The sequence below is a fragment of the Antedon bifida genome, chromosome 8 (genome assembly GCF_963402885.1).
Source record: "Antedon bifida chromosome 8, ecAntBifi1.1, whole genome shotgun sequence".
NCBI classification, from domain to species: Eukaryota; Metazoa; Echinodermata; class Crinoidea; order Comatulida; family Antedonidae; genus Antedon; species Antedon bifida.
The window spans coordinates 10,428,241-10,448,156 of record NC_136233.1 but is presented as its reverse complement, the minus strand read 5'-3'; the positions used below and the strand labels follow the sequence as shown (position 1 = coordinate 10,448,156).

General features: G+C 30.8%; 2 protein-coding genes across 2 annotated transcripts in view; both read left to right on the top strand.

Moving 5' to 3' along the window:
• Window positions 1–216: 216 nt before the first annotated feature.
• Window positions 217–16,695, top strand: LOC144850963 (uncharacterized). Its single transcript, XM_078708485.1, has 15 exons — window positions 217–293; window positions 5,964–6,005; window positions 6,335–6,868; window positions 7,274–7,738; window positions 9,960–10,007; window positions 10,434–10,517; window positions 10,660–10,719; window positions 11,757–11,831; window positions 13,249–13,326; window positions 13,614–13,697; window positions 13,833–13,892; window positions 15,350–15,433; window positions 15,569–15,628; window positions 16,511–16,588; window positions 16,685–16,695. Exons 2-15 carry the CDS (start codon window positions 5,993–5,995, stop codon window positions 16,693–16,695), a joined length of 1,734 nt encoding a protein of 577 aa, XP_078564611.1. The 5' UTR covers window positions 217–293; window positions 5,964–5,992.
• The window catches only part of LOC144850962 (uncharacterized), a 27,405-nt gene continuing 23,787 nt past the window's right edge, over window positions 16,299–19,916 (top strand). The window contains exons 1-5 of the mRNA XM_078708484.1: window positions 16,299–16,588; window positions 16,770–16,829; window positions 19,212–19,322; window positions 19,613–19,696; window positions 19,832–19,891. Of these exons, the coding sequence (XP_078564610.1) occupies window positions 16,787–16,829; window positions 19,212–19,322; window positions 19,613–19,696; window positions 19,832–19,891 (298 nt within the window). The 5' untranslated portion in view covers window positions 16,299–16,588; window positions 16,770–16,786. The remainder of the gene's footprint in view (window positions 16,589–16,769; window positions 16,830–19,211; window positions 19,323–19,612; window positions 19,697–19,831; window positions 19,892–19,916) is intronic.

Here is a 19,916-nt window from a genome sequence, read left to right as displayed (position 1 = left end):
AGATCGTTTAATAAATTGTAGATATTTTCAATTTGAAAAATAAATTAGGTATTATTAGTTATATTGTTTTAATTATTCATTTTCAATTCTACTTGTTTGCAATAATTATGTAGACTACACTTTTTAACGCCACATGGAAACCCCCTCTGATACAATTGAGTCGACTAGATACACAAGGGGATTTCCCTTTCTTATCCGGAAGTTGATGAGATGATCGTCGAACCTGGATCATCCTCGCGGTTTGCTTTCGTTTTATTAAAAAGAAGAGTAAACTCTATTTAATATACACTATGGTTTGTAAACGAACGTATTTTAAATAGTACAGTTGAATTAACCAATAACTAAGCGAGACCCTAGCAGTGCTATTTCAGTTCAGTCTGTACTTACTGGTCCAAACAGTTGTTTTTAGATGCAAGTCTAGCTAGGTTTAGAAATAGGGTCTATTCTATTAATTACTTTGATAGGATACCTACAGGTAATCTAACAACATGACGCCGAGGTCCACTTGCCCGGATGCTGTTGTAATGGACTTTGATCTGTAGTGATAGGCTTTGATGAATTAATACAAAGCCGTTGATTTCTAGGCTAGGCCTATGTACACCATACGTTGAATTGTTGCTATTTAGTTATCCGCTTGGTAGAGCGGATAACTCCTTGTTACTGTATGGGATCAATATTTTTTGGTTATCCGCAACTTAGTTGCAGGATAACCCATGTGATTGTAAATATCTTTTTTTTTCATCATCTTTGTTCTTCTTTCTTTCCCGGAATTTTGTTGCACGCATATCTCTCACCCTTGTCAACATAAGATTGTATAACTTTGTCATAAGATTGATCTGTAGCTGTAGATGTGCAGGAAACTTCGTTATATGACGTTAGAGTCGCGTAGCGTAAGTTACGCGCGATTTTATGAATTTCAATGTTTGGTCATAGATTATAAACCAAAAGTCATTTTGTATTGACACTTGGTGAAAATTTAAGTCATATCAAGGGCAAACTTTCTATGGATTAAAAATGACATGTTTCACAAGAAGTTACGCGCGCACGCGCATTTAAAATTTTAAAATGCGCAAAATTAATTTCTAATCAACTTTCTACGCTGATCATGACATTTTAAACATGTCAAAAATTCCCACGCGCGCGAAAAAAATTACGCGTAAGGTGCGCACGGAGCATGAAAATCATGTGTTTTTTTCTTGAATTATGATTTTACAGCCTTTCTTAGTCATTTTAAAAAAGATTTACATCATTTCAAATTAAAATGACGTCATACGAACACGTTGATTTAGACCATTTGCGCGCGTTTTAGTTGCAAAAGTGACAACAAATTGTCAAAATTAAGCCTATTTTTAATCTATTATAGCTCCTCAGGATCATCCACGACCCCCAATTTTTTTAATTTAATATGTAAGCAGATATGTTGTAGATATGAATTCATGCAGAACCTTTACCACTCGGATGTTATGACGTCATCGTATGGCCACACGAATGTAAAATATAGGATTTTTTACTCTTTCGTTATTGCTCATCAAATTCAACAAAGCGCTTCTAGGTTATACGTATTCCATTTCCCCCGAAATTTTAATATTGTCTACGTTAATCAACTATCTTTCGCATGAATTAAAAATACTTTAATTTCTATGACGTCATCATGTCTAAAAACGTAAATAACGTGGGTCACTTATTTTCATCTTTACAGTAAATTTCAATCTGTTATAGCTCGTCAGAATAAAAAGTGATAATCATGATTAAAACGTTTTCTGGAAGCTATTGGATTGTAGATACGAATTGATGTGAATATTTTGCCAATCAGATGTTGTGACGTCATCATATGGCCAGTTGAATTCAAAAAGTCATATTTTCATCTCTTGCGTAAAAGTTCATTGCGTTTAAACGAGAGCGCATCTCACTTTTACGTGCCCAAAATTCTTCAAATTTGTTTTAATGTAAATTTTTAGATAATTATCTTCTAAAATTGTTATCTTTATATGTCAATTTGATGACGTCATCGTGTTAAAAATTGGATTTAAAAGATGGGTCTCGTAATTTCGTCTATGCTACACTGTATATAACATATACAGTTTATTCTGTAAAATACTGTAATATGGTGTATGCTACATAATAGGTACAATTCAGCACTGTAAACATATTTATTTCATGTCATAGGATGGCATAATAATTGTCGAGGTTCATATAGTTAAGTATGTGCATGTTGCGTTTGCGCGGATAACCCGAACTCGTCAAAGTGACGAGTTCAAATCTAGTTGGTTATCCGCAACTTAGTTGCAGGATAACCCATGTGATTGTAAATATCTTTTTCATCTTCTTTGTTATTCTTCTTTCTTTCCCGGATTTTTGTGACCAGCATATCTCTATTGCTTGTGAACATAACTTTGTATAACTTGGTAAAAAGATTGACATTGAAGTGTAGATGTGCAGCCAAGCTTTTGGACGATGTCAGATCCGCGTTGTGTAAGTTGCGCGCGATTTTATGAAATTCTATAACTGATCATAACTTTAGAACCAACAAATATTGTTTCATGAAACTTAATAAAATTATAATTCATATCATGGGTCAACTTTCTATGGATTAAAAATGGCATGTTTTACAAGAAGTTACGCGCGCACGCGCATTTAAAGTTTTAAAATGCGCAAAATTAATTTCTAATCAACTTTCTACGCTGATCATAACATTTTAAGCATGTCAAAAATTCCCGCGCGCGCGAAAAAAAATACGCGTAAGGTGCGCACGGAGTACGAAAATCATGTTTTTTTCTCTTGAATTGTGATTTTCTAGCCTTTCCTAGTCATTTTTAAAAAGATTAAAATCATTTCAAATTAAAATAACGTCATACGAACACGTTGATTTAGACCATTTGCGCGCGTTTTAGATGCGAAAGTTACAACATATTGTCAAAATTATGCCTATTTTTAATCTATTATAGCTCCTCAGGATCATCCACGACCCCCAATTTTTTAATTTTAATATGTAAGCAGATATGTTGTAGATATGAATTCATGCAGAATCTTTACCACTCGGATGTTATGACGTCATCGTATGGCCACACGAATGTAAAATATAGGATTTTTTACTCTTTCGTTATTGCTTATCACATTCAACAAAGCGCATCTCGCTTATACGTATTCCATTTCCCCCGAAATTATAATATTGTCAACGTCAATCAACTATCTTTAGCATGAATTAAACAATTTTAATTTTTATGACGTCATCATGTCTAAAAACGTAAATAACTTGGGTTACTTGTTTTCATCTTTACAGTAAATTTCAATCTGTTATAGCTCGTCAGATTAAAAAGTGATAATCATGATTAAAACGTTTTCTGGAAGCTATTGGATTGTAGATACGAATTGATGTGAATATTTTACCAATCAGATGTTGTGACGTCATCATATGGCCAGTTGAATTCAAAAAGTCATATTTTCATCTCTTGCGTAAAAGTTCATTGCGTTTAAACAAGAGCGCATCTCACTTTTACGTACCCAAAATTCTTCAAATTTGTTTTAATGTAATTATTTCGATAATTATCTTCTAAAATTGTTATCTTTATATGTCAATTTGATGATTTCATCGTGTTAATAATTGGATTTAAAAGATGGGTCTCGTAATTTTGTCTATGATCACTGTATATAACATATACAGTTTATTCTGTAAAATACTGTAATATGGTGTATGCTACATAATAGGTACAATTCAGCACTGTAAACATTCTTAATTCATGTCATAGGATGGCATAATAATTGTTGAGGTTCATATAGTTATAAGTATGTGCATGTTGCGTTTGCGCGGATAACCCGAACTCGTTAAAGTGACGAGTTCAAATCTAGTTTTCTGTATTATTCTTGGATCCTTCCTTCCTTTTTGTGAGTCGCGTTTCTCTAAAATGTGTAAACATAACATTTCATAACTTTGACAACATATGGGCATTTACGTGAAGTTGTGCACCTCCTATTTTTGAATGACGTCATAGTTGCGCAACGTGACTTACGCGCAATTTTATGAATTTCAATGATTGATTATAGATTAAAAACCAAAAGTCATTTAGTATTGACACTTTGACAAAATTTAAGTCATATCAGGGGCAAACTTTCTACGGATTAAAAATGGCATGTTTCACAAGAAGTTACGCGCGCACGCGCATTTAAAATTTCAAAATGCGCAAAATTAATTTCTAATCAACTTTTTATGCGTTTCTTGTCATTTTGAGCATGTCAAAAATTCCCACGGGCGCGCAATTTTTTACGCACGCGGTGCGCACGTAGCGTTAAAAACATATTTTTTTCTCTTGAATTATATTTTTCAAGTCTTTCCTAGTAATTTTGAAAACAATTTAGACCTTTTCCAGTTTAAATAACGCCATACGAACACGTTGAATTAGACAATTCGTGCGCGTTTTTTATGAAAAAGCTTAAAAAATCGTCAAAATTATGTCTTTTTTTAAACAGTCATAGTTTCTAAAGTAAACCGTGAACCGTTTATTTTTATTACAAAATCTAGAAGTTGATGAGTTGTAGATATCGGATCATGCATCGATAAGGCTAAAAAAACATTGTGACGTCATCGTATGGCCACACGAATGTAAAATATAGGATTTTTGTCTCTTTCGTTATTGCTCATCACATTCAATGGAGCGCATCACGCTTATCTGTATTCCTTTTTCGGCTAAATTTATATATTGTGTAGGTCAATCAACTTTCTTTAGCATGAGATAAAAATATTTTAATTTTTATGACGTCATCGTGCCTAAAAATTTTAATTACGTGGGTCATTAATTTCATCTTTACAGTAAATTTTAATCTGTAATAGCTCGTAAGAATAAAATGTGATAATCACGATTAAAACGTTTTCTGGAAGCTATTGGATTGTAGATACGAATTCATGTAAACATTTTGCCAATCGGATGTTGTGACGTCATCATATGGCCAGTTGAATAAAAAAAGTCGTATTTTCATATTTTGCGTAATAGTTCATCACATTTAAAAGGGTGCGCATCTATATTTTACGTATTCAAATTTCTTCTACACGTTAATATGTTGTTCCTGAGATAATTTCCTCCAGAAATTGCTATTTAAGTGTTTCATTTTGATACCGTCGCCATGTTAAAAATTGGAATAAATGGCGGGTCCCGTAATTTCACCTATTCTACACTGTATGTAATATGTATACAGATTATACTCTTTGCATGTATATACTATATGACACAAATTGACAGAATTCAGCACTAACAGCATATCATATTCTTCAGTTCTTGTCATAATGCCATAATCTTTATCTGTGTGCAATATTCCAACGTATGACGTGCACGTGGCGTTTGTCGTGGTGCGGATAACTAACTCGTCAAAGTGACGAGTTTCATGTCTAGTTCCTTTTTATTTCGGTACAGTACTTTAAAAGGTCCTATGTGTCTAATATCTTACGAATATGAAGTTTAAATAGGCATCTCATTTTTTTTAAATTGATTTGATCGAATTAGACACAATATTTCAAATTTAACAGTTCTTAATTTTTTTTTTTCCGTCAGTGAATTGAAATTATGTGTACTGTTAAAATGCATACATGATATATATACTCACTTTATTGTTATGTTTCCCAAAGAATTGACCATTTTCATTCATTCTAGCATTGATTTAATTTATATAAGTGGGTAGGGTTTTGAATTAAATCGATTAAATAAGCATTTTTGCTGTTTGTATCCCATGTATACAATTGATCAACCATAAACTTTGGTATGAAAAATATTATAATAATAATAATAATATCTCCAAATGTTTTATGTTATAACACATTGGAGAACATTTTCAACAATTTTTATTTAGAATTAACATTAAAGTTCATGGTTATGCATTTATTTCTGTGGGTTCTAAACAAAAATGATCATTATATTGTGCGTGATGCTCCCATGACACTGTTTCTTACTACTATTGTTTTTTCTTTTTTATTTTAGAAATGAAGACAAGATAGCTTATTGTCAACATGGCTAAATCAGGTAGAACTTACTGGAATTCAAAGTATCTGTAGCTCAATTTTACATTGCATATAACATTCACCCTTCCTTACCTTACAGATGATAGAATAATGTGTAATCATTTCAGACCAAGAAAATCATTATTTGCCATTAAAAAACTCTACTCTGTTTGCATTTGCCTCATAATTTGAATTCAGAGTATATTTTGCTAAAGGATAACCAAGATTGTTTCTACTTTACATACTGTATTTATAAATAAAGTTGTTTCTGTTGTTATTGTTTTTTAAGAAATATTTGTGTTCAAACAAGTTGGTATGGTATTTTACATTTTTGTTTTCTTTTTTTCCTAGAAATATCTGGCAAATCTTTTAACCAGACTTTAGTATGTTTTTCAACTTGGTATGATGAAAGACTACTCATCACAAAACTGAAAGTTTTGTACCAAGGTTATATTGCAGATGCTGACATACACAATGCCACTACAACGATGGACTTAATAAAACATTTGACGAATTCTGGACATCTTAGTTCAAAAAATCTAACCCTTCTATATGATACCATAAAAGCTACTCAACAGTTTGGTATTGTAGACGAACTTCGAGTTCACATACCAGTACCATCTTTTTCTAGTGCTAAAGAGATGGTTATTTCAAAATTCAGTCATCATCAACAAAAAGTTCTGAATTTGGGTAATGTTCTAATAGAGGAGGATGTGATAAAAATTGACAATATTTACAATGATCCACCAAAGAAATATAAAGATGGATGGAACCTTATACTTCATCTACAACACAAAACCATCATATGTGAAGCGAAAATGGATGAATTTGTGGAGACCTTAAAAAGTCTTAAAATTCCCCATGCTGTGGACATTTTTACTAAAGGTATAATATAGCCTACATTAGTTCATTTTCAATAGTACATTTTGCAATGTAGCACTACTGTATTAGAAAGATCTTAAATTGATGCAGGCCAAAGCATAGTATTTGATACTACAGTTAAATGAAATGTATTATCAGGTAGTATAAAATGTTAGGAAGTTGAAATATTTAAACTCTACTGAAATTTAATATAGAAAGACACAATGTATCAAGTGGAAGACAATATTTGCTAACACAAGACATAATATTTACAAAATATTTAATATTATTTTAAAACCGTTTTCAATGAAATTCAACTCTTGCATTTATAGTCATTGTTTGCTAAATAATGATTGAACTGTGATAAATTGTCAATTTTCTAAATATGTCTTTTTCAGCCATTAATGTATTTTTCTATTATTATTAAAGAGGCTCAATTACACTTAACTCTGAAACGTAAACGAGGAAGATCTAACTCAAGCAATCAACCTCCTTCGTCATCAGAAAGAAACCTTGATGAGGATCAACCTCCTCCTGGCCAAAGTACAAATCCTGTTGAGATTTTAGATCATCTTAACAAACATAAAGGCAATCTGAAGTTTGATGATGCATTGGAATTTACTGATAAACTACAAGAGCTTGTTAACTACTACAGTCAGCGTGGTGTAAAATTAACCCTCATGACAGAAGGATCTATAGTCTTCCACTTATCTGTCATTGATAAATATGCGCTGATAAATTTACGTGAAATCCATGATAGTGGACAACTTTTGAAAGACTTAGCTGAAATATTAGTAGCAGAGGAAAATCAGCAGAAATTGTTTCAAAAGGAATGGATCACACACATTGATCAACTTGAATACCACAATGGACTTTGCATGCTCATAAAAAAAGGTAAACATGTTTTATCACGATCTCTATATATACTGGGTTTATCATCTAATTTTTCCCCCGAAGTACCCTTTCAGACACATTTGTAATTAGGTTATATGCATTATCATGCATATAACATATTGACTATAACCTTATTGATTTTGTCAGAATCTTTATTTATTTATTCTTTCCTTAGCACTCTTTTGTTCGTCAATTATCTTGAGATCAATTTCTTCAGCTAAGTCAATTTTTCAAAGTATATTCTTTATAATGAATAAATTCATCTGGTTCCAAATAATATTTTTGTGGATTTTTACTTTTATGTTGAACCAAAGAAACGATAAGGAATAAATTACCTTCGTGACGTTTCGCCGACAATCTGTCAGCTGCTTCAGACTAAAGCCTGGGTTGGAATGGTCTAATGTAATCAGATCGAAATACGGTCAAGATACGGTAAAATTAGTGCGCGCTCAAGAAAAGATCGTGAGAAAGGCAGCCCGAACACGAAACCACCGAGTGTTTGCTTTACATTGTAAACGGCTCAACATCACGCCGAAGGGCCTACAACTAAAATGCCCTATAAAATCCAGAAACGCAGAAAAGATAATAAAAGATGCGGAAAAGAGATTAGTAAGAGAAAGTATTCGAAAATCGACAGAATCAATAAAAGTATTAAAAAAGCAGGAAAAAGAAATTGAGCAAAGGTTAGACGAGATGTTCAACGACGAAGTGCGCAATAATAATGGCGTCAATCCAAGTAGCCATGTTGTTCGCGACAACACCTGGAAACATTTAAACAATGTTAGAGAATCGGAATTTGCACGTGTTAGTGAACCCAGGCCCAACGCTGCTTAATTTCGGTGATATGACGAGAACCGCTGTTTCAACGTGGTAAAGCCGTATTTCATCATATGGCAATACAATTACGTGCGTAGCGCACATAACGCATGTTTACGCGCGCTTATAATTTTTAAAATAGATTTCCCATGAAATTAAAGTACTTTTCAGGAAATTGTAAGCGTTTACAAAATTTTTATGATTTTCGCGTTAAACGTTATATGCACTCTTTTTGTTTTGCAACCTTTCTAAAATAATTTCATCATATTTTATTCACGTTTTAATTCGAAAATTGCGTTATATGAGCACGTCAAAAGTACGGTGGCCCACAACTGTCACGCACACTATACAAATCATATTCACACAATTAAAGAAGGAATCACACAATTAAAGAAGAAATCACACAATTAAAGAAGGAATCGCATATAAACAAAAGAAAGCATGAAAATATAAAACGAAATGCACAAATAAAGAAGAAACGCGCAATTAAAGAAGAGCTAAGCACAATTAAAGAAGTCCGCAACAAATTTGAAAGCTCCTCGCACAATTAAAGAAGTCCTCAACAAATTTGAAAGTACCTCGCACAATTAAAGTACAGTAGTCCGTATGGAATGCCATCGCTGCCTCCGGCAGCAAACTTTAACTCTATTCGGCTCTTATTCGGCCCATTTACCATTACGTTCGGCTCTTTCAGCATTCGGCGCATTTCTATTCGGCCCATTTACCATTACGTTCGGCTCTTTCAGCATTCGGCTCTTTTTTATTCGGCCCATTTACCATTACGTTCGGCTCTTTCAGCATTCGGCTCTTTTTTATTCGGCCCATTTACCATTACGTGTTATAGATTTTAACATAACCGCCAGTGCGCCTTCTTGGACTGGCGATGTTTGTCCGTTTTTGCTGTCCCATGTAGTTATATTGAGTTATTATTAAAGCCATTAAAATACATTACTCGCATTACATCAGTCAACCTTATTGGCGTAAGAGATGTGAATAGTGAAAATGATCTTATTAGTTGCACTATGGTTCTCAAATCACTACATGATAGAAAATACTGCTTTAGTTCGATTTTCGTTTTCTTTGCATTGTTTGGATATATAATTTTGTTATTCTGAAATAAAATGATCAATCAAGTGAATTTTTAAAACAATCAAAACGTTGACTTGCTTATTTTATAAAACAATTAAATACCATTTTTTGTGATCTTTTATTTTTCTGTTTAATAGTGAAAGATGGGTTGTGGAATGTTTAGTTTTATTCATTTGCATAACATTTCTACATAAATGATGATATTTAATTTTGCTGACACTGGGGCTTATGAAGTGAATAAAGAAATCACACAATTTAGAAGATTTTTGTAAAATTAAGATTCATACATTTTTATTTATTATATCTTATCAATTAGCCAAATCAGAGACATTTGTTGAAGAAAGATCAGAAGAATCAAAAGCAGGTGAGGTATAATACTGTAAACACCATAATTATTTCAAGTTGAAATCGCAAATGAATATGCAAATGGACTTGAATTCAAATTAGGTCCACAAACATATTCATTCTGCTACCAGCTATCAATTCTAATTCTCAATCTTGTATTCTAATGATTAAAACATTCAAGATGTCCGCAACCAATGACCACATTTTAATTCTTGAGACCTTAAAACATATCATAACAACTTTCTTAATTTTACTGTACTAGTTGTTTAGTTACATTTTACAATAATGTTAACTAGGGGTGGCTGTGGCCTATCTTGTTCAAAGTGATACATCTGCCAATATAATTTAAAAATAAAGTGAATTTTGACCACTTCCCACCATTCCGGCTAAATTAACCTCCTGCAAAGCATATTACTGGAATGTATCTTTGTCTTGATATTAATAGAGAAATCACATGATGCATCGTATCAGCCACTGAAGAAGGAATTACCATTCAGTTCTGAACCAAGTGAAATAAAGTTATTACCAGGTGAATTACAGTTATTTCAATTCAGACCAATTACAAATTGCTTTTATTGGAAAGAGTGAAGCAAGCATAAAACTACCAGTTAAAAAGTAGTTTGTTTTATGATTTTTATTAATCATTCAAAGTTCTCATTTATGTCTTTTAGAAGAATCTACGTATTCAGTGCGTCCTAAATGGCCAAGCAGATATACTAAACCTAAAATAGGTAAAGTTTTATAGTATAAGTTTTTTTCGTTTCTGTTATGTTTACATATCACTCAGTACTAGATTTTTTTATCTTTGTGAACGCATAGTTGTCGAGAAGATCTGGCCTCAATTCATGTAAGCTAGAAGTTCCCACAACAACCAGGAGAACCTTTGCTGACAGATCTTTTGACGTCTCAGGTCCACGGTTATGGAACGATTTTCCAGTGTCCATTCGGTCTGAAACTAACTTTGATAGCTTTAAACGTAAACTAAAACGTTTATGGAACATAATTTTTATGTACAACGCTTTTGATAATGGTTCATTCAAATGTGTAATGTAATGTGATGTATACCTATAACTTTTTTTCTGCCACTACAGCATTGTATATATTACCTACATACACCATTTTGACAAATCTTTTCCACTTTCCAACAGCATTTTCTATATAAAATATAATGAATCTATGAATGATTAAATCCAGTAGGTTGAACAATTTTATTGCAAACTGTTTCAATAGCAATTTACACTCGATTTGAACTTGTTGCTTTGGATGAGTTAGGTTATCCGGACAAACTCAACAAACTGTACAGTAGGTTAAAATATAAACGTGAATCATGAAGAAACAACTTTGAAAGTTAATTGTCTGGGCAACATAATATATATTAATATTTTGACATGAATTCATATCTACAATTCAGCAGCTTCCATGTTTTAATTTTCATTCTGAGGAGCTATAACAGATTAAAATATACTATATAGATGAAATTAAGTAACCCACTTCATTAAAATGTTTTGACATGATGACGTCATAAATTACAAATTTTGTGAATCATGCGAAAGGCGATTGATAGCGCAAGATAATAATAAAAAACTATGTTGCAGCGGATAACCACCTCTTGCTTCTGTCAATTTATTATTTATAATAATTTTGTTTTGTCATTACATTCAGAACCCAACATTTACACTCATAGTGTACATCTTTTTTTGTTGTTATGACTTTCGCAAAAACATTGTTCCTGTACTCATAACTACTGTTACTGTCTTTATTTCAATAGAGGTATCAAAAGGTGTATTGGATAGTTCAACATTATTTCCATACGGTTCTAAAATACAAGAATCAAGTGAGTCAGGTGAGTTATTATAGTTTGTGATTATAAATCAACTGTATTATTTTGAATCGGACCAAATAGAAATTCATTTGAGTGATAATTAAATTTGCCACTCAGTTCTAAAATAAAAAAGCATGAAACCAAAACAAAGGGTCTGAATCAAGTGATAATTATAATTATTTTAATTGACAACAATTACTGATTACGCTTTTTAATTATGAAACTGATTAGTTCATACTATAATTAACCTCCTGTAAAGCATACTAAATTGTGGTGTTATCTTGATTTGAACATGGAGCTATAAAATTAACTAATTTTATAGCTCCATGATTTGAATAAATGGTAAAATCGAAAGGGAAATTGTATAAGTCAATGGAGGAATTTTATTAAACATTAACATTAAAATAAATATATATAAAATATATATATAAAAAAAAATTATTTACTTATATATAGGGAACAAATAATTAGTGTGGGTGTAAAGTTATACATTCTTGTTCCTTCACTCCCTACTGTTACTACTGTATGTTGCTAGGTACTGATACAGTTGTATCCAGTTACACAAAAATAATAATATGCTTAAAATGAATTTACAATATAATGTTTTATTAATGATTACTATACGCTAATACTATGCTGAAAATTAGTCAACATAATAACCAAGAGTATTTAGAGAATAAAATCAATCAACTACACAAGTGTTCCAAAACTTGAATTAAATATGATGGCAGAGTCGGATTAAGAAATCTGTGTAGGTATAAACAAAAATATGTATAAATAATAACACTAAATAATACTAAATATATCCTATGAAGAACATTTAACATTTATGAATTTTGTGTATAATATTATGGTTAACTAAGAATATAATTCACCATCTCTAAATCTGCCACTACGGCAATGAGAAAATGGGATGTATGTGAAAAAGAGAACTCTGTATTTTATGTAATAATAATTCTTATTCGAATCCATTATATATTATAAGCAAAACATAATGGTATAATAAACAAAACGTAATTCAAGATTACAGGAGACTAAAAAGCTTTTTTATTTGGGCATTTCCCTTTATTTCCTAACATGCTCTCAGAACTCATATCTTGCTGCTTTATCAGATTCTGTAAATAAACATTATAACATTTTTTTAATGTAAAAGGAAATACTAAACAAGAATCTAAACAGCCCATTATATTATTTAGTAGATTTAAAATGTATTTATTTTAAAAGAATGTTATTAAATAATAAATAAACAATATAAATATGGGGTTCATGCTCCTGTGTATACTGTATAGTTAAAGGTCGCAAATATTGTATATATTATCTATTGTAAGATTGTATAATATTGTAGTTTAAAAATATGAAGCATAACGTAGTTTAATAGGCAACAAATTAAGAGAGAAATGTATTGATTTAAACAAAAGTTATTTGTTTTATTGTTTAGGTGGTCTAACTGAGTATGTAACAAGGAAACTCAAAGAATTATCTGAAGCAACGGAACATATGAAGATTACAAGGAAAGGTGGGTATAGAAAATACAAAATTGTGAAAAAAAGTTGTTTATAACATGCTAACAAACTACTTCATTAAATCAATAAATTTGGTCTTGCTGTGGTTGCGACTTAATAGTTGAGATAATAATTTTTTTGTCTAATTAAAATTGCTTGCCTCACTATAATTGTTGGCAATGCTCATTTTATGGACTAAATTCAGTAATACAGTTGTACATGTATAACAGGAAAATGGTGTGCTAAATTAACCTCCTGTAAAGCATATTATTGGAATGTATTTTTGTCTTGATATTAATAGAGAAATCACAAGATGCATCGTATCAGCCACTGATGAAGAAATTACCATTCAGTTTTGAACCAAGTGAAATAAAGTTATTACCAGGTGAATTATAGTTTAATTCAATTCAGACCAATTACAAATTGCTTTTATTGGAAAGAGTGAAGCAAGCATAAAACTACCAGTTAAAAAGAACTTTGTTTTATGATCACATCACAAGTTCTCATTTATGTCTTTTAGAAGAATCCAAGTATTCGATGCATCCTAAATGGCCAAGCAGACATACTATACCCAAAATAGGTAAGTATATAAGTTTTTTTCGTTTCTTTTGTGTTTACATATCACTCAGTACTAGATTTTTTTTATACTTTTCTATACCTAGAGTAATGTACTGTATATGTTACCTACATATACCATTTTGACAAATCTGTTCCACTTCCCAAAAGCATTTTCTATATAAAATAATAGTAATGAATCTATGAATGATTAAATCCAAATGAATGAAGAAAAAATTATTTATCGGCCGCTTCTCGGCACTGTATCAATTTCCGAAGTATCATATGAATTTTCATAATACAACATCACATGTGTTTAACATGTATCTAACTATCCTCTCTTAACCTTACATGATACAGTCACCACATGTGATGTTGTATTGCCAAATACTCTTATGATACTTCGGAAATAGTTAGTATGTGGAGATACATCACTGGGAAACAGGTGTATATATTAATATTTTGACATGAATTCATATCTACAAACAATTCAGCAGTTTCCATGTTTTAATTTTCATTCTGAGGAGCTATAACATAATATGCTGTATAGATGAAATTACTGTAAGTAATCCACTTTGTTAAAAAGTTTTGACATGATGACGTCATCAAAATTACAGATTTTGTGAATCACACGAAAGATGATTGATAATTGATGGCATAACTACCGTAGCTATACTGATCTTAAAATTGTCTCTTATCTCCCCAGTCATCAAACTGAAAAGAATGTGAACTAGAGCCTAGCATTTCTATAACTATTATCATCAATGAGTCTCTGGCACACCTCATCAGTAGAAAGCTTATGTTGTCTTAGAAACAGGATCCTTCACAAATTGACAAACTCTTATTTCACCGAAGATTAAACTCATTGTTATGAATGTTTTGTTTTTTTTGGAATTGGTGTTTCTCACCACCACCCTTTCCCCTTATTAATTTTGAATGTATTATTGATATTAGTGCCATGTTTAAGTTAAATGACAGGACAAACTCAATCCCCAACTGCCAGATCATAGATCTGATGCAGGTTAAAATAAGAGCCTCAAAACCTGCATGATTATCACTGATGAAACAATAAAAATAGTATTTATTTATTTAATCTTATTAGTAGTAGGTATTTACTATGCAGTCTAGGTAAAATAAAGCGATAGATTTTACCATACTTACAGGTTAAAATGATTACATTATTTCTTTGTAATATGGTAATGTGTATAGCACCCTCATTATTTTTTTAAATACAATTCAATACTGTTTCATCAATGTTACTCCATCCAGAAACCAGGAGGTACACCTTTACAGAGTACAGCTTTTTGTGTTTTTTTTTGTCTAATTAAAATTGCTTGCCTCACTATAATTGTTGGCAATGCTCATTTTATGGACTAAATTCAGTAATACAGTTGTACATGTATAACAGGAAAATGGTGTAATGCTAAATTAACCTCCTGTAAAGCATATTATTGGAATGTATTTTTGTCTTGATATTAATAGAGAAATCACAAGATGCATCGTATCAGCCACTGATGAAGAAATTACCATTCAGTTCTGAACCAAGTGAAATAAAGTTATTACCAGGTGAATTATAGTTTAATTCAATTCAGACCAATTACAAATTGCTTTTATTGGAAAGAGTGAAGCAAGCATAAAACTACCAGTTAAAAAGAACTTTGTTTTATGATCACATCACAAGTTCTCATTTATGTCTTTTAGAAGAATCCAAGTATTCGCTGCGTCCTAAATGGCCAAGCACACATACTATACCCATAATAGGTAAGTATATAAGTTTTTTTCGTTTCTTTTGTGTTTACATATCACTCAGTACTAGATTTTTTTTATACTTTTCTATACCTAGAGTAATGTACTGTATATGTTACCTACATATACCATTTTGACAAATCTGTTCCACTTCCCATATTTTCTATATAAAATAATAGTAATGAATCTATGAATGATTAAATCCAAATGAATGAAGAAAAAATTATTTATCGGCCGCTTCTCGGCACTGTATCAATTTCCGAAGTATCATATGAATTTTCATAATACAACATCACATGTGTTTCACATGTATCTAACTAACCTCTCTTAACCTAACCTTACATGATACAGTCACCACATGTGATGCTGTATTGCCAAATACTCTTATGATACTTCGGAAATAGTTAGTATGTGGAGATACATCACTGGGAAACAGGTGTATATATTAATATTTTGACATGAATTCATATCTACAAACAATTCAGCAGTTTCCATGTTTTAATTTTCATTCTGAGGAGCTATAACATAATATGCTGTATAGATGAAATTACTGTAAGTAATCCACTTTGTTAAAATGTTTTGACATGATGACGTCATCAAAATTACAAATTTTGTGAATCACGCGAAAGATGATTGATAGCGCAAGATAATAATAAGAAAACTATGTTGCGTCGGATAACCACCTCTTGCTTCTGTCAATTTATTATGTTAAATTTGTTGTTACATACGGGTAATAATTATAAATATTTCCTTTTAATTCGTATAATAATTTTGTTTTGTCATTACATTCAGAACCCAACATTTACACTCATAGTGTACATCTTTTTTTTTGTTATGACTTTCGCAAAAACATTGTTCCTGTACTCATAACTACTGTTACTGTCTTTATTTCAATAGAGGTATCAGAAGGTGTATTGGATAGTTCAACAAAGGAATTTCCATACGGTTCTAAAATACAAGAATCAAGTGAGTCAGGTGAGTTATTATAGTTTGTGATTATAAATCAACTGTATTATTTTGAATCGGACCAAATAGAAATTCATTTGAGTGATAATTAAATTTGCCACTCAGTTCTAAAATAAGCAAGCATAAAACTACCAGTTAAAAAGAACTTTGTTTTATGATCACATCACAAGTTCTCATTTATGTCTTTTAGAAGAATCCAAGTATTCGATGCGTCCTAAATGGCCAAGCACACATACTATACCCAAAATAGGTAAGTATATAAGTTTTTTTCGTTTCTTTTGTGTTTACATATCACTCAGTACTAGATTTTTTTTATACTTTTCTATACCTAGAGTAATGTACTGTATATGTTACCTACATATACCATTTTGACAAATCTGTTCCACTTCCCAAAAGCATTTTCTATATAAAATAATAGTAATGAATCTATGAATGATTAAATCCAAATGAATGAAGAAAAAATTATTTATCGGCCGCTTCCCTTCAAAATGACCTTGGTACACTCTTCAGATGGACCACCACCTGGAAGCTGAGTTTAAACTTACCAAAATGCAAAATTATGACGATTACTAAGAAAAGACAATATATCCAATATGATTACAGCATTAATAATCATGTTTTGGAAAGAATTGACCGTCATAAAGATCTTGGTATTATTATCGACTGTAACTTAAATTTTATTCCTCAAGTTGATGCTGCTGTTAGTAAAGCAAATAGAATGTTAGGCATGATACGTCGTAATTGCTGGTGTTTTAAAAATTCCCCATCTTGAATACTGTAGTGTTGTGTCTAATTCGTTTTCGTCTGTTCATAGTACCCGTCTTCAAAGAGTCCAAGATCGTTTTGTTCGTTTTGTGTATTCTACTTGTCACTGTCCTCCTTTGTCTGTCTCTCTTCCTTCGCTTGTCTCTCGTCGTTCTATGTTCGATCTTCAGTTTTTGTATAAATGTATGAATTCCCGTTTCAATTGTAATTTTATCTCCTTGTTTTCCTTTCATGTTAAAGCTGTTGGTTGTCGTACTCGTAATTCCAAATGTAATCTTCTTTATGTGCCGTATTGTCGTGTTAATGTTACCAAGAATGGATTTATTTCACGTATTTGTCTTCTTTTTAATAATTGTGTTGTTAAAGATAATTCTATTGATCTCTTTTTTGACCGTTATAATTGTTTTTGTAATAAAATTAGTAAAATTGTATAATTTTGTATTGTTAGATTTTAAGATTTATATATATTTTTATATGGTATAGTTTATTCCATTCTGTAAGGGGCGGGTTTCCCGCTGTTGAATGAGTTTGAATAAAATAAAATAAAAATAAAATAAAAAAGCATGAAACCAAAACAAAGGGTCTGAATCAAGTGATAATTATAATTATTTTAATTGACAACAATTACTGATTACGCTTTTTAATCAATTATGAAACTGATTAGTTCATACTATAATTAACCTCCTGTAAAGCATACTAAATTGTGGTGTTATCTTGATTTGAACATGGAGCTATAAAATTAACTAATTTTATAGCTCCATGATTTGACTAAATGGTAAAATCGAAAGGGAAATTGTCAATGGAGGAATTTTATTAAACATTAACATTAAAATAAATATATATAAAATATATATATAAAAAAAAATTATTTACTTATATATAGGGAACAAATAATTAGTGTGGGTGTAAAGTTATACATTCTTGTTCCTTCACTCCCTACTGTTACTATGTTGCTAGGTACTGATACAGTTGTATCCAGTTACACAAAAATAATAATATGCTTAAAATGAATTTACAATATAATGTTTTATTAATGATTACTATACGCTAATACTATGCTGAAAATTAGTCAACATAATAACCAAGAGTATTTAGAGAATAAAATCAATCAACTACACAAGTGTTCCAAAACTTGAATTAAATATGATGGCAGAGTCGGATTAAGAAATCTGTGTAGGTATAAACAAAAATATGTATAAATAATAACACTAAATAATACTAAATATATCCTATGAAGAACATTTAACATTTATGAATTTTGTGTATAATATTATGGTTAACTAAGAATATAATTCACCATCTCTAAATCTGCCACTACTGCAATGAGAAAATTGGATGTATGTGAAAAAGAGAACTCTGTATTTTATGTAATAATAATTCTTATTCGAATCCATTATATATTATAAGCAAAACATAATGGTATAATAAACAAAACATAATTCAAGATTACAGGAGACTAAAAATCTTTTTTATTTGGGCATTTCCCTTTATTTCCTAACATGCTCTCAGAACTCATATCTTGCTGCTTTATCAGATTCTGTAAATAAACATTATAACATTTTTTTAATGTAAAAGGAAATACTAAACAAGAATCTAAACAGCCCATTATATTATTTAGTAGATTTAAAATGTATTTATTTTAAAAGAATGTTATTAAATAATAAATAAACAATATAAATATGGGGTTCATGCTCCTGTGTACTCTGTATACTGTATAGTTAAATGTCGCAAATATTGTATATATTATCTATTGTAAGATTGTATAATATTGTAGTTTAAAAATATGAAGCATAACGTAGTTTAATAGGCAACAAATTAAGAGAGAAATGTATTGATTTAAACAAAAGTTATTTGTTTTATTGTTTAGGTGGTCTAACTGAGTATGTAACAAGGAAACTCAAAGAAAAACATATTGATTTAAGAAGAACAACTGAAGAATTATCTGAAGCAATGGAACATATGAAGATTACAAGGAAAGGTGGGTATAGAAAATACAAAATTGTGAAAAAAAGTTGTTTATAACATGCTACCAAACTACTTCATTAAATCAGTAAATTTGGTCTTGCTGTGGTTGCGACTTAATAGTTGAGATAATAATTTTTTTGTCTAATTAAAATTGCTTGCCTCACTATAATTGTTGGCAATGCTCATTTTATGGACTAAATTCAGTAATACAGTTGTACATGTATAACAGGAAAATGGTGTAATGCTAAATTAACCTCCTGTAAAGCATATTATTGGAATGTATTTTTGTCTTGATATTAATAGAGAAATCACAAGATGCATCGTATCAGCCACTGATGAAGAAATTACCATTCAGTTCTGAACCAAGTGAAATAAAGTTATTACCAGGTGAATTATAGTTTAATTCAATTCAGACCAATTACAAATTGCTTTTATTGGAAAGAGTGAAGCAAGCATAAAACTACCAGTTAAAAAGAACTTTGTTTTATGATCACATCACAAGTTCTCATTTATGTCTTTTAGAAGAATCCAAGTATTCGATGCGTCCTAAATGGCCAAGCAGACATACTATACCCAAAATAGGTAAGTATATAAGTTTTTTTCGTTT